This window comes from Camelina sativa, chromosome 15, assembly GCF_030686135.1.
Source record: "Camelina sativa cultivar CO46 ecotype springtype chromosome 15, ASM3068613v1".
Taxonomy (NCBI): Eukaryota; Viridiplantae; Streptophyta; class Magnoliopsida; order Brassicales; family Brassicaceae; genus Camelina; species Camelina sativa.
The window spans coordinates 5,895,392-5,910,898 of NC_141894.1; the positions used below are offsets into that span (position 1 = coordinate 5,895,392).

The following is a 15,507-nucleotide window of genomic DNA, read 5'->3' on the forward strand; positions in this document are numbered from 1 at the left end:
TACAAGAACTGCAAGACAGGATTTTTATTTTGTGTGGTATTTATTTATTCTTATAAATCCTGTAAAACTTGGGGTGTCGACATATGCTAAATCGACCTTTATTTCAATTCTTGCATGGCTTTTTACTTTCTTGTGTTACATTAACACAGTTACCGTGTTAGTGTGGTGGATCGTTGTTACTGTCATTGATACTTAAGTAACATACTAAACCATTGCCATGATATATGCTAATACGTAGATCATATCGATACGACAAAATTTTGAAATAAACTATTTAGAAGAACATATGTATATGATTATAAATGATGCAATAAAGTGTCGCTATATGCAAAGCTTGAATGTTCCATTGCCTCGTTACATTCTGGATTAAAAAAAACCTAAACCGAAACACTCTAATTGTATATATGCTTATTTAATTCCATAATTTTTGTTGTTATTAACCAACCAAAACACTTTTGATTGAATAGATTAGTAATCTGTGGGTCGCCACGAAAGGAAGAAGGAAATTTCATTAAATCTTAGTATATGACTGAAATAATATTGAATTGTGTTTTTGTTCTTTAGGAGATATGGATAAAATGCCAAAACTTTCAACGAAACTAGTATTCACCTAATTAAAATTCCACGTTTGCAACTACGTCACACTATTATACTGGCTTTAAATTTCTACTAACGAATTCCCTAGAAAAATGGAGTGAGTCAAATCTTTTTTTATATAACTTGTAAGTCACGCGTTCCGGTAAATAATCATAACGAAGTTAGGGCATCCGCAATGGAGGAACACTTTAGGATATTCTTAGAGTAAAAATATTATGAAAATAATTTAAGATCAGTAGTTAAGATATTTTGTTAAAAAGTTAATTATTGGGAGAACATATTTAAGATTATAAGATTTAATAATATAATATTCTTAAACATATTACATTTATAAAAACTGTAAAAATAACATTAAAATTGCAAATTTATAAAACTTGTACTAAAATTCAAAATACAATACCAAATTTTTATGAAACAAAAAAAACATTAAAGATTAAAAAAAAAACAAACATATTACTTAATTAAAACAAACAAATATTTTATTTAATTAATACATAGTTTAAATCAAATCCTTTTTTAATTTGTGAAAAATTGTTTGCAAAAAATTATATCCAATCAACCTAGATCAGTTCTACATCAAGAACTGGACAACATGTTCTTATACTAATATTCATTATATTTATAATTTTAATGGGCTAAGAACACACCAAATGTTCCCCATTGCGGATGACCTTACTGTCCCAAAAAAAAAAAAAGTGACTAGTATATTTCAAAACTGTGTATATGATTAAGTACGAATTCATAAGTTTTTTTTTGGTGTGTTGATAACAATTTTAAAGATGTGTATTACTACTACTAATTTAATGATGATGTAAACTGTATTAAATTTTTATAATAATAGGGTAAAGTGAAGATTTTGAATATGGAACTTTTGACCTCGTATGAATATTCCGCAGCTACAAACACGTGGTTTGAAATATCGACGCTTCTCTCTCTTTCTCTTGTCGCTCTGGAGTTGAACGAACGGTAGTATTATTATATATAAACTCCCATTGCTGAAGAGTTTGTAAAATATAACTTGCGATTTCTGAGCTTCCTTCTCTCCCTAACTCAAACCCAAAAAACAAACCCAAAAACAAAGAAACCTTTTTCGAATCTTTGTTTTCAAGAACTACAGAAGAAAGAATCAAAAAGAAGATTCAAGAACAACTAATAGAAAGAAAGATTCCTTAAAAAGAGCTTCTCTTCTTGTGGAACTAAACTCAATCACAAAAGTACATTCGAGGTACTCATTCTCCTCTGTTTCATTCTTCTCTGCTTTCTAAAGATTTGTCTCTGTTTCCACCAAATTGGGTTTTATCAAATCTTTTTGTTATTAATTATTATGTCATTAGTAGAGAGCTTAAAAATAGCACTCTTATAAAATGTGTTTCGGTTACGAATTAGTTCTCGGTTCTGTTTCAAATCCCGAAGAATGCTCTGTTTTTTTTTTTTCAGATCCGAAAAGTTCTGATTTTTATGATTTTATTTTATTTATTTTTAACTTCAGGTAAGAATTGGGGCATCTGTTGAATGGGGGTATCATTCTCCTGTTCGTTCGCAGAGCAAGACGAAGTGGAGGCTGCTGCTCTTGACTCAGTCACGGTAAAGTCCATAAGCTTTGGTGATGACGACGAGTGCAAGACTCCAAAGAGATCTGTCAATTTCAATGACGGGTCTCTAGAGCCTAGGATTTTGAAATCTTTGGGATCTGGCAAAATGGTTGTTGAGAAATCTGTTAGCTTTAAAGGGATGCACCTCGAGAGAATGATCTCTCTTAACAGGTCTGTCTTCAAAGAAGATTACAACAACAATAAAGAAGACAATGGCTTTGAGATTGCTGCTAAAGAGTTCTCTGTTCTTGATCCGAGTAATCCCAAACACGAAGCTGCTATTAAGCTCCAAAAGGTTTACAAGAGCTTTCGTACTAGACGAAAGCTCGCTGATTGCGCTGTGCTCGTAGAGCAAAGCTGGTTAGTTTTTATACTTTCTAACTCGAAACGTTACGTTTGAAGACACTTGTTGTTGCTGTGATCTAATAATGTTTTGTCTTCTATTCACAGGTGGAAACTTTTGGATTTTGCTGAGTTGAAGAGAAGTTCAATATCTTTCTTTGATATTGAGAAACATGAAACGGCGATTTCAAGGTGGTCTAGAGCGAGGACTAGAGCAGCTAAGGTTGGTAAAGGTTTATCAAAGAATGGAAAAGCTCAAAAGCTTGCTTTACAACACTGGCTTGAAGCGGTTAGTTAGAGATTCATCTAAGTCTTTTTTTTTTTAGTTGTTTCGTTTTTTTATTGAACGTAATCTGATTTTGTTTTTATGCATTTTGGTTTTATTAACAGATTGACCCGAGACATCGGTATGGACACAACCTGCACTTTTACTACAACAAATGGCTCCACTGTCAGAGTAGAGAACCTTTCTTCTACTGGTAATTACTTCTCTCACCGACTTATTATCCCCTTCCTGCTAAACATTTATTGTACTAGTTCAAGAAACTAAACTTAGATATGGGTTTGATTCAAATGTTACAGGCTTGATATCGGCGAGGGGAAAGAAGTAAATCTTGTGGAGAAATGTCCGCGGTTGAAACTTCAACAACAGTGCATCAAGTACCTTGGTCCGGTTAGTATCTCTGCTCAACAAGTAACAACGCTAAAAAAATTAGAACTTGTTTTCTTAATGTTGTCATGTATTTGTTTTGTGTAGATGGAAAGAAAAGCTTATGAGGTGGTTGTGGAAGACGGCAAATTCTTCTACAAGCATAGCGGAGAGATTCTGCAAACTTCTGATATGGAAGATAGTGAATCCAAATGGATTTTTGTGCTCAGCACATCTAAAGTGTTATATGTTGGGAAGAAGAAGAAGGGTACGTTTCAACATTCAAGCTTCTTAGCTGGAGGAGCTACTGTGGCTGCAGGAAGACTAGTTGTTGAGAATGGTGTTCTCAAGGCTGTTTGGCCACACAGTGGACATTATCAACCTACAGCTGAGAATTTCATGGACTTTCTCTCTTTTCTAGGAGAGAACAATGTCGATATCACTGATGTTAAGGTAAGAGAAAGAGATTTTAATTAAATGACTCATTCATTGTTTTAGCTGGAAGCTGTTGAGGGTTTATGTTCTTATAAGTGGTTTATTGCTGTGTTTTCAGATGAGTCCTACAGATGAAGATGAGTTCTCTTTATACAAACAGAGAAGTACTCATATGAGAAACCATTCTTTGGAAGAGGAGTTGGAAGCTGAGAAGACCATTATTGCTTTTCAAGATAAGGCCGATGCAACTAGAGAAGAACAAACTCTTGTGAGGGTTGAGTCCATGTCAAGAAAGCAAAGTGATCTCGAGACACCGGAAAAGATGGAATCTTTTAGCACATTAGGCGATGAGATCCAATCCGTGGGATCGAAGTCAACAAAAGTATCAGAAGACTACGATTCGGGTGACGATGATGAAGAGGAAGAGGAAGAGATGTTTGACTTAGAACAAGAGTCGTCAGTGCCTTCAGAGCAGAGCTCACCTAGAGGAGGAGAAGAGGTAGAAACCAAGGAGAGTGAAGTAGTGAAGGTCACAGAAGAATCAATCCTGAAAAGGATCAATTCAAAAAAGGAAACTAGATCTTTCCAACTCGGGAAACAACTATCATGCAAATGGACAACAGGTGCAGGACCAAGGATCGGTTGTGTAAGAGATTATCCATCAGAGCTTCAGTTTCAAGCACTAGAACAAGTGAACTTATCTCCGAGAAGTGCTTCTGTTTCAAGACTATGTTTCTCATCGTCATCTCAAATGCAAACGCCTCAAATGTCACCGTTATGGCGAGGAATGTCACTACCAGCAAATATATTACACACACAAAATCTTAACTGATGCACATTCATAAGTTTTTTTTTCTCCCGATCTGATCTATTCCTTTTTTGTGAATAGAGAAGATGATGTGACTTAGAAATTCTTTTGTATTCTTTTTTCCCCTTTTTTACTGTAACAGAGTAGCATTTCATTTGTTTATTTAGTTTCTTGTTTGACAAGAAATTACAAAAGAAAAAAAAGTATTAAGATTCTTTAGGCTTTTTGGTTTTGACTAAAGCCTGTGTGATAATAATACACACACTACAGCTTAATAATATTCTTCTTGAATCTTCACTGTTTGTGGTGGCACGTTAGTTATTTTGTTAATGGCTTAACGCAAACGAAATGTTTGGGCTTTTAAAAGGCCAATTTTAAGTAGGTGAAGATAAAAAAGCCCATTTATAGTGGTGGCCGCAACAAGAACCATGCCTAGTCCCACGCTTCTCCACCTACCACAAAGATTAACCAAATTGCTTATATTCATTATGCAAGTATCTTCTGTAATGCTATTATAATAAGTCACGATAGAATAATTGATCTTTTGCCTACGATTGTAATGTGTACGACTACGTCAATTACACAGAGACTAGTACTTTTCTTTTTAAGTAAAAGAAAAATATACTTATTTTAAGGGATAGCCACTGAAGTCCTTAATCATATAATAGTTTTACTTATACTTTTGTTGACAGTCATCATAAAATACTTATTTATGACGTCGAAATATGATAAAATTTGATTCTGCAATTTATCATTGCTAAATAACAAGTTCACACTAACTAATTTGTTTTGACAAAAAGTCAATATATACGTGATGTATGACTATTAGATTTTTAAAGTACTTGATTCATGATACTCTAATTAGTATATACAAAAAAAAAAGAAAAGGAAAAATTAGAAAGACTAACAAGTAGTATTGTTATATGAACTCACCAACCTAACCAAGCCAAAAATAACCTAACAAATCAATCGAGGACCGTTGGTATTTCACTCCTTTCGAGTCATGACTCATGAATACTACTATTATATTGTATAGTTAGTATCAATTATCGCAATACTATGCTTATTAAATCAATTTAATTAGTGTTCACTTGCTCAAATTACCAAATATTAATGTGTGGTTGTTGAATGCATTAAAGTATCTGCACATGCACATTTTGGCCAATGTTTTAATACAAATGGCACTTACAAAAATATTGGAATCACTAAAACATACATTTAATACAAATGGAACTTACAAAAATATTGGAATCACTAAAACATATAGTGTATATATGTGGTCACTGAGTAGACGTACAGTATGCAATACTAATATATACTCAAATCGAGTTAATTATTGTCCAAGTAGAAATTTAGACCATCATTAGTGGTGAATACTCTTAGAAGTACTCTCTTGTTGGGCCCCAAAAACAGAATATTAAACCCATTTTTGAGTCCATTTTAGTGAGTATCGCTGCTTCTGATAGTAACTGAAGCAACACCCTGAGAAACCCGACGTGGCGTTTTGCCATTGGTTCCAGAAGAAATATAAACCGCAATTTTTTTTTTATCTCCAATTTTTTTTCTTTCCGAGTCTCTCTCTCTTATCTGTCGGGTGAAAGACGATTTGGGTGGCGATTCTTGCGAATACCGGGAAATTCCATCGATTCAGACCGAATCTGATGAACTTTCCGGCTAAATATGGAGGATGATGATGGCAAGCAGAGGCGATGGCGAAGAACAACGGTGTAACCCTAAGATGATGACGCTTCGGTTCTGAAGACAAAATGACGGCGGAGGAAAGTTTTCTGTCGATTTAACTTATTAGGCGTTGATTCATTGCTTTTGAGATTAAATTGATATTCACTTGCTTTTGAAATTTTGTTTTGGAGGATTGAGGGTTACGGTTAAATTACTCTGATTGTATGATATCGTTTTTATGAATGAGTATCTTTTATGTTCTTGTTATCTTATGTTTGTGTTTGTGTAAGATTAGTAGAGTGTTTAGTGTTTATGTATGTTGTTCTGATCAGAACCGATCCCAACTGTTTAGTGTTTGTTTATGTTGTTCTGTTTGTGTTTGTTGAGAAGGAAAGAAGGAAAGATTAGCACAAATGGTTTTTCTTCCTATATTGTTCTGCCTCGAAACCATGATAAGAAATCTTATATGGTTCTGCGTTTTCGTTATCAAAAGTAGTGAAACAAACTAAGTGAGTTTAGTCTGACTGTTATCTATAAACTTAGTATGATATAACTTGTGCTCCTGAGAGAAGATTTGTCACCTCTTTCTCTTCATTTTCTTGGTAGAACATTCAGATGCTGAGACTTTCATTGTAGATTGGATTACTGTCTAGTTTATATTGTAGAACGGTTCTGGTTGGATCATCGTTACTTGAATGATGTTAATAACTGGCCAATAAAGTATTTAGGATTAACGAGTCTGATCTACACATCAAGTTTCAAACATATTGGATTTAGATTTATCAGCCCAATGTTTGAAAGTCAAGACTTGATTCAATCCTAAGCTAATTATCCAAAGTATGATGTTTTGTCTTTTATGGTGTTGTATAGAACCTGGCGAACCCGACAGCTTTACTTAGTGGATTGATGATGCTGCGGCATCTGAAACTCAACAAACAAGCAGAGCAGATCCACAGCGCCATCATCAACACAATAGCCGAGGGAAAGTATAGAACAGTTGATCTAGGAGGCTCCTCAACCACAACAGATTTCACAAAAGCAATCTGTGATCATCTCTAAACACCCGTAAAAGCATGATTCTTTCTCTACCATTTACCAATCTGATTTTCATTTACCTGTCTAATTGTTGTTTCGTTTGTTGTTTACTTTAATGTAGGATGTGAAGTGCCAAGGCTGCTACAACATGTAAACTTGGGAAACAGTTTTTTTTTTCATTCTTTTCCTTTGACATTACATAGTTTAAAGAACATACAAAACTTGTAAAATATGTTTAAGAATGAGCAACCCTTTTTTGGTTCTCTAGTAAAAGAATGATTTTGCAAAAATACTCTTAGGGTTGCTTTACTTAAATTAATATTAATTATATGTTTAAATAATTTGAGAGTAACTTAGAGAGTACCCTTTACTAATGATGCTCTTAGTAATACTTATCTTTTTCAACTTTATATTTGTAGTTTTAATTCCTTTTCCAAATTGTTTTTGATTGGATCGAGTTACTCATCCAAAACAAGTAATTGAATCTAAAACAATTAGCATTCCTAGATGTCTTTTGAATTTGATTTCTAAGATCATCTCTAATTTGAATATACCAGTCACACGACGAGAGCTAATGTACTTTTTTATGCAATAATTGGAAATACAGTTTCACCAACAAATAATGTTAATTATACCACATATACAACACACATGTTTATCATGTTATCACATCAAACTGATTAACCTCTATTATCTTGAAATTTTCTGGTAGGTTTTGCATTCATTTATTTGTATAAGTTGCACTCTAAAAGATCATTAAAATATACACTTGATCAGCCAATAAGCTTGGAGCCTAGGCTAATAACGAGAAATTAGTCACTTGTTGTTGTTGTTGTATACCTTAACAACATGACAACATGTACTATATTTTTAATGTATTTAACATAGTTTAGTAATAACCCTATGATAATTGACAATAATATAACCCAAATCAAATCTTCCAAAGCCAAAGTATTAATTAATACAAATAGGTATATTTAAATAAAGGAATAAACGCGGGAAGAAAAGTAAAAATAAAAATAAACGGCAGAAGCATGGTGAGAGCCATAGAGGTTGTTCGGTCATCAGCTGATTGCATTCTCTTCTTTCAATCTTTTCTTTTAAATACCCTCTCCTCTCTCTGGTAACTTAATCTTCACAACACAATCAAAGTCCAACAAGTCTCAGTTTTTATTAAGCAAACAAACCCAAAAAAAAAAAGCTCCAAATGGCTCCAACACTTTCCACATCCCAATTCTCAAACCCAGCTGAAGTGACCGACTTCGTAGTCCACAAAGGAAATGGTGTAAAGGGTTTATCAGAAACAGGAATCAAAGCTCTTCCAGACCAATACATTCAGCCACTTGAAGAACGACTCATCAACAAATTCGTCAACGAGACAGACGAAGCCATCCCCGTGATCGACATGTCCAACCCTGATGAGAGCAAAGTCGCTGAAGCTGTCTGCGATGCTGCTGAGAAGTGGGGTTTCTTTCAGGTGGTCAACCATGGAGTTCCTTTGGAAGTTCTTGATGACGTCAAGGCTGCGACTCACAGGTTCTTTAACCTCCCTGTGGAGGAGAAGAGCAAGTTCACAAAGGAGAATTCTTTGTCGTCGACTGTTAGGTTTGGGACTAGTTTTAGTCCTCTTGCAGAGAAAGCTCTTGAGTGGAAAGACTATCTTAGTCTCTTCTACGTCTCTGAAGCTGAAGCTGAACAGTTCTGGCCTGATGTTTGCAGGTGAGTTTCACAATTTTTCAATATTTTCTTAGGTTTGTAATCATTGATTTGATTCTAAATATAATTCTTGATTTGTTTGCAGGAATGAAACTTTGGAGTACATGAACAAGTCAAAGAAGATGGTGAGGAAGCTTTTAGAGTATTTGGGGAAGAATCTCAATGTTAAAGAGCTCGACGAGACGAAAGAGTCACTCTTCATGGGTTCCATTCGGATCAACCTCAACTACTATCCCATCTGCCCTAACCCTGACCTAACCGTAGGTGTTGGTCGCCACTCAGACGTCTCTTCTCTCACCATTCTCTTACAAGACCAGATCGGTGGTCTACATGTTCGTTCTCTAGCGTCAGGGAACTGGGTTCACGTGCCACCGGTTCCTAATTCTTTTGTGATCAACATCGGAGATGCGATGCAGATCTTGAGCAATGGTCGGTACAAGAGCGTGGAGCATCGTGTTTTAGCCAATGGTTACAATAACAGAATCTCTGTTCCTATCTTTGTGAATCCAAAACCAGAGTCCGTGATTGGTCCTCTACCTGAAGTGATCGCAAACGGAGAGGAACCGATCTACAGAGACGTTGTCTACTCTGATTACGTCAAGTACTTCTTCAGAAAGGCACACGACGGAAAGAAAACAGTCGATTACGCTAAGATATAATCATAGTCAAACTTTCTTGTTATGTTTTGTTTTGTTTCCTGTTTTTGTTTTTGTGTGCGAGTGAATAAAGAACAAAGCAGAGGACATATCTGATGTCTTCTTAAGACTCTGTTCAGTATTGTCTTGTATAACTATCAATGATCAAAATACAGTTTCTCTTTAATCAAACTAAAGATGTTACAGAAGCAAGAACTTACATTGAATTGAAAAACCTATCTCAAGTTGATAAGATCCTCTCTTTTAACTCTATCAATGATCAAAATACAGTTTCTCTTTAATCAAACTAAAGATGTTACAGAACCAAGAACTTACATTTAACTGAAAAACCTATCTCAAGTTGATATATAAGATCCTCTGTTTTAACTCTTATCATGATTCATGATCATCTACTTTGGGATGGTCTTCTTCGTTGACATTGTAGTCAAGATCATCATCAACTTCGTTGAACTCGAAGATCTTCTTCTTCCTGAAGTAATTGATCAAGAAGTACCAACCGACTGCTCCTACAGTCATCAAACCGCAAATAAGGTAGACAATCTTAGTAGCAAACACTATAATCAGTACTAGAAACCCTGAAGGTATCAAGCACATAATCACTAGCCCTGGTATTTTCAGCGGAACTCGGTAAGGTCTCTTTAGCTCAGGTAGTTTTTTTCTTAACCAAATGAAAGATGCAAACTCTAGAAACATCCCTAGAGTGTACACGAAATTTGCTGCGGATATGATATCGGTGAAGTCCAAGTAGGATAACCCGATTGACATGAGAGCTGAGATTAGAATCCCGAGCCAAGGAGTGTTGAACCATTTCGACCGTACACCAAAGAATTTAGGCAAGAACCCTAGTTCTGCCATCCCCTCTAGCTGATAAGCACTACTGCTTAACTGAGCTTCAAAAAGTCCTACACTTGATAACACAGCGCCAATCTCCATCCATATTTTAAGCCATTTTCCTGCAATCATCTCAGCTGCTTCAGCGTGGAACCCTGTCTCCCACCTGCTCTGATCTACTGAGACCGCACCAGTGACAGCGAAAAGAGGAATCAAGTAAGCTACACAAGTGAAGATCACAGCGATAAGAAGCGCCAACGGGAATGTCTTTTGAGGCTTATCAACTTCCCCTGCAAGAGTACTGACATTGTCCCAAAAATTCAAGTTCCAAAAGAGTGTGTTGAAGTAGAGATTCCAATCCTTTTTCTTGTTTCCTAAGCTACCCCAACGGTGAGGTTTGATCTTAGGGATTGCCATAGCTGACATGACAAGGAAAGGCGAGAGAGACACTAAACCAAGAGCAACAGCTGTGTAACCCACAATGGCTAAACCAGTATAGTTTAGGAAAGATAAGAACACCGTTGAAGCGAATATGCAAACGTTCCGAGGCCATCCGGATTCAAGAACAGGGAACAGCTTATCCAAGTAAGTAACACAGAGGACTGGAAACGAAGCAACGTTGATCACACCACTCAGGAACTTCAACGAACCCATCATAGAGCCAATGAAAGAACCAAAAGCCCGATGTGCCCATATCACAAACCCACCGTTCCCTGAATACAAAGTTTCAAACTTTAATATCCCAATTACTAATTTACAAACCCTATTTCTTGAAGAAAGTTTTAACCTTTTACTTAGTGTCTAGAGTTAAAAAAAGTTGAGAACTTTGTAAAGTTTTGGGATTAGATTTGGGAATACCTGGGAAAGTGGTGGAGAGTTCAGCGGTGATAAGAGCCTCAGGGACACTCCAAATGAAAGGGAAGATGAGGAAACCGAGAATAGCTAGAAGTGGTCCAGCCGCTTGAACAGCTGGTTCTTCACCAAAAGGACCACCAGCGACCTCAAAGTAAATGAGGAAAATCAAAGGGACCAAAGTCAGTTTCTTAGCTTTGTTGCCGCTTGGATCAGAGGTTGTTAATGGGAGTTGGTGGCTCGATCTGGATGTCTCCGAATTTGTCATTTTTTTTTTTTTTTTTTTTTTTTTTTTTTTTTTTTTTTTTTTATCTTCTTTGAGGTAGAGAGAATGTGGGAAGATTCAGAATAAAAAGGACGGATTATAATGGGAAAGAAATCCAAAAATTTCATCTTTGAGGAAAAACGTGTTTGTAATGGGGGTTGAGTCAGTTGGTCATATCAGAATCGAATATTTTGCTCAAGATTCGGGACCATCCGATATTAATGTGTTCTGTTTTTATAATCCTTTTAACTAATGAGTGAGGTTAGTGGTTTGAGATTTGAATAGATATTTAAAGACTTTAAATGTTATGTAGAATATATTGTTATTAGATAAGATTTTGTTAAAATATATTAAAAGTTTAGTGTTATCAGTTTGTGATTTGTAAAATATCATTTATAATTTTAATAAATTTGGGTTATTGGATTCAGACTTTTATAAAGTCATTAAAAGTTCTATATTATTCAATTAAATTAAAAGAATATAGGATTGTTAATGAATTTAATTATTATGTTATTGGTTCATGATTTTAGATATTTTTTTACAAAAAAAAGTCATGGAAAGTATCACAAAAATACAGAGATTGTTTGGATCACTTTACAAGATTTTAGAAAACTAATCAACAAAACTCTTAGGAGGGTGTATTGAAACTATGATTTTGGAGAATTTGATGAGATTTTGAAAATTTAGAATTTTGATAGATTTTAGGGAAGTTGATATGATTTATGGTGAAATTTTTTCAAATCCCACCTAAAACCATGAGATTTGGATTTCTATATTTTTAACTAAACAAATCCTCTCAAATCCTCCAGAATCCCTAAAACTTATTAAAATCCAAATCCACAAATTGTTTTGAATAACATTGGATTTTAAAGTAGATTTTTAAATCATCAGTTCAATAACAGTGGATTTCATGAGACTTTTAAAAATCCATGACTGAATAACATAGGATTTGTAAATTTTAACAAATCACTTAAACTGTCAAGTTGAATACACCCCCCTAAATGATTTAACAATTTTTCACTTATTCACTTTTAATAATTTTGTTGAACTCTTAAAAAATCTTTATAAATAACATAATAATTAAACTCATTAACAATCCTAGATTTTTTTTGTAGATTTTTTTTTGAGAAAATTAGAAATAAAGGATATTTTTTTAACAGTTTGTCCATCTATACTTTATTTAGATAAGTTTGGTGAAATATGTTTTTTGAAAAATTTAAAACCAATTATACCCTTAATTAAAGAAAATAATTTTTCCTCTACACCCAAAACCTCTAGCTAAAACAGAAGTTTCACTTACAAGTCCAAATCGTAACTGGACAAAAAGAACTAAAAAAAAAAGCCTATCTCTTTTTTATAATGGTATTTAGTTTCTTTTGAATGTTTTCAACTGTTTTTAAGAATAATCCAAGATATCATGGAATAGGATGAAAATTGTCTTATTCTAGAGACTAAACTGAACAAAACCAAGTTATCAAGAAATTATGGAGAACAAATTTGAGACTTGTTGTATGTTCATTATTAAAGGATGATGACTCATGGCAATTATGTCTACAGCTTTATATGTTGCGATTGATATTGGTTTTGGAGTTCTAGGTTAATTAATTGAGGTGTTTGATTCTGATTTTTTTTTTTTTTTTTTTACACCAGAGGAACAAAATTGGCTCAAACAAACTAATGCGAAGGTACATTGTTAACGTAGGTAGCTAAATGCGGAACTGTGCGAACACGTCGCGCCAAATTATCCGCTTTACTATTCTGAGAACGAGGGACGTAGGCTAAGGAAAAAGAAATAAACTCCTCTTTATCTGCCTGGATGTCCTCCAAATAAGACACCATCTTCACTAAGTCGGAGCAGTCAGAAAGGAAAACGACAGATTGGTTATCCGCCCCAATCATACAACGTAGGCCCAAACAAGGGCTTCAAAGACAGTTGGTGTTTGATTCTGTTGAAGAAGAGAAAATTCAGAAGGGTAAAAAATTGGTCATAAACATCAACGTTTCAAGCTCAAATCAAAGAAGCAAAAACCACGTTTGATGAAAAATTTTTCTTATATATTTATACAAGTGTTGATGATTATAATGCTTTTCTTCATCATCAATAAATCTCCACTCCTTGTTGGCATCCAATCTCCATACACCACAAGTAACGTAGATTTGCATTATAATCATGAACCAATAACATAATAATTGAATTCATTAACAATCCTAGATTCTTTTAATTTAATTGAATAACACAAAACTTTTAATGACTTTATAAAAGTCTGAATCCAATAACCCAAATTTGTTAAGATTATAAATAACTTTTTACAAATCACAAACTAAAAACACTGAACTTTAATAGAGTTTAACAAAATCTTGATCTAATAACAACATATTCTATATAACATTTAAAGTCTTTAAAAGTCTGTTAAAATCTCAAACCAATAACCTCACTTAATGATTTTGTTAAACTCTTCAAAAATCTTTATAAATAAGAATCCAATACCATCCCCTTATTAATCACTGTTTTATTATTATGATCCTTTAATATTTTGATAGGTCAAGAAAAAAAGAGAGGCTGAGAGAGAAAGGATTAGAGAGAGTTCTTTCCGCCTACTTGGACTTGGATTAGTGATTAAATAAATTATAATGGTATACTGGGCTTTAAAATTGTGCATAGTCATGTAATCTACCAACCCAATAAAAATGCTGAAGTCATCAATCAAACATGTTCAAACTTCACAAGCATTTTTTAAAAAGAAGTCCAAAATTCTTTTACAGTATTTTTTTCTTTTATTTGAGTCGTATTGGACTTTTTGTAGGATATACTAAGATAATCCATCGAACCAATTCGGTACGGTTTATTGGTTAAGTGAGTCAGAATATCTTAAAAGGTCTTATAAGAATCTGATTTGTAAAGCTTCTCTTGACAAAACCAAAGGTCTGATAAGCCACCGTCACCTTCATCGACGTTCCTTCTTCCTAGATCTTCTGCTCGTGGCTTCTTCTTAGATCTTTTCCTCGTGGAATCTGCTGGTAATAGATTCTCTTCTTCCTTTCTCGTTTTCACCATTAGATGCCTCTTTTTACTAATTTGGGTTTATTTATGTGTGAATATATTCAAAACTATATATAGTATTGGCAGGACCGTTCCTACGATTATGGAGAATCGAACCTACGACAGGGAACATATTCTAGTACAACATAACCAACTTAGCTAGGAATTCGTTTTGTTAAAATTTTTTATATATATAATGTGGCCTAAAGCAGATGTTTTAGTTGATTTAGGGGTGAGCCGGGCCTGAATATTGGGTTTTGTCTCTGTTCATGTGGATCTTTATAACTTTCTATTTTGGTAGGTCGTTTCTTAGCTTAGTTATGAACATCTTCGTTCTTTCACTTTCATTGATATGTGTTTTATCTGTCTAACTCTGTTACTGTTTGCATATATGCATGTTTCCAACATCATTGGTCACTGCCAAAGCAACATCCTATAAATATTCGTTGTGGCAGTTAATAAGTAAGTTTGTTTGTACCTTGTAGGTAGTAAGGGCAGGCCCGACTTAGCACATGTGCTGGAGGTGCAAGAGCACAGGGTCCAGGGTCCAAAAAGAAAATTTTACATGTTAATAAGTAGATTAGTGTTTAAATATTTGAATACTGAGATTTAAATTTGTGCATAGTCTTCTTGTAAACTACCAAGTACCAACCCCAATAAATGATGAAGTCATAAAACATGTTCAAACTTCACAAACATTGTTAAAGAAGTCCAAAATTCTATATATTTTTATGTTATTCGTATTGGACTTCTTATAGAAATATACTAAGAGAACCCATCAAGCCAATTCGGTATGGTCGTTGGTTAAGATTAAAGAGCGAGTCACAGAATATGAGTTAAAAGTACAAGAGTTGCATGAAACAAATTAGTGAATTACATTGATGGAGAAATAACTCTAAATACTGGGACTGTCCTAAAAGCATGAACATGTTCTCACTTCTACACATTTTGGCAATGAAACATCTATCCTCTTTTGTGTGGAGGAAACCTGAAAATCCTTACCCTTTCT

General features: G+C 34.3%; 3 protein-coding genes and 1 long non-coding RNA gene across 4 annotated transcripts; 3 read left to right on the plus strand and 1 right to left on the minus strand.

The window, feature by feature from the left end:
- Positions 1-1,484: 1,484 nt before the first annotated feature.
- On the plus strand, positions 1,485-4,716 carry LOC104745610 (IQ domain-containing protein IQM2). Its single transcript, XM_087488877.1, has 7 exons — positions 1,485-1,822; positions 2,087-2,549; positions 2,640-2,820; positions 2,922-3,010; positions 3,114-3,204; positions 3,289-3,633; positions 3,734-4,716. The coding sequence occupies exons 2-7, from the start codon at positions 2,110-2,112 to the stop codon at positions 4,445-4,447; spliced, it is 1,860 nt and encodes a 619-aa protein (XP_087345003.1). The 5' UTR covers positions 1,485-1,822; positions 2,087-2,109; the 3' UTR covers positions 4,448-4,716.
- Positions 4,717-8,147: 3,431 nt separating this feature from the next.
- LOC104745611 (feruloyl CoA ortho-hydroxylase 1) lies at positions 8,148-9,681 on the plus strand. The gene is made up of 2 exons (XM_010466904.2): positions 8,148-8,857; positions 8,940-9,681. The coding sequence occupies exons 1-2, from the start codon at positions 8,346-8,348 to the stop codon at positions 9,511-9,513; spliced, it is 1,086 nt and encodes a 361-aa protein (XP_010465206.2). The 5' UTR covers positions 8,148-8,345; the 3' UTR covers positions 9,514-9,681.
- LOC104748172 (putative polyamine transporter At3g13620) lies at positions 9,652-11,705 on the minus strand. The gene is made up of 2 exons (XM_010469853.2): positions 11,200-11,705; positions 9,652-11,054 (listed from the first exon to the last, which is right to left on the minus strand). Exons 1-2 carry the CDS (start codon positions 11,459-11,461, stop codon positions 9,883-9,885), a joined length of 1,434 nt encoding a protein of 477 aa, XP_010468155.2. The 5' UTR covers positions 11,462-11,705; the 3' UTR covers positions 9,652-9,882.
- A 2,080-nt stretch (positions 11,706-13,785) lies between these two features.
- LOC147926308 (uncharacterized) lies at positions 13,786-15,241 on the plus strand. The gene is made up of 3 exons (XR_015581304.1): positions 13,786-14,092; positions 14,263-14,476; positions 14,984-15,241. It is a non-coding gene; the product is annotated as an uncharacterized LOC147926308 (long non-coding RNA).
- Positions 15,242-15,507: the final 266 nt, after the last annotated feature.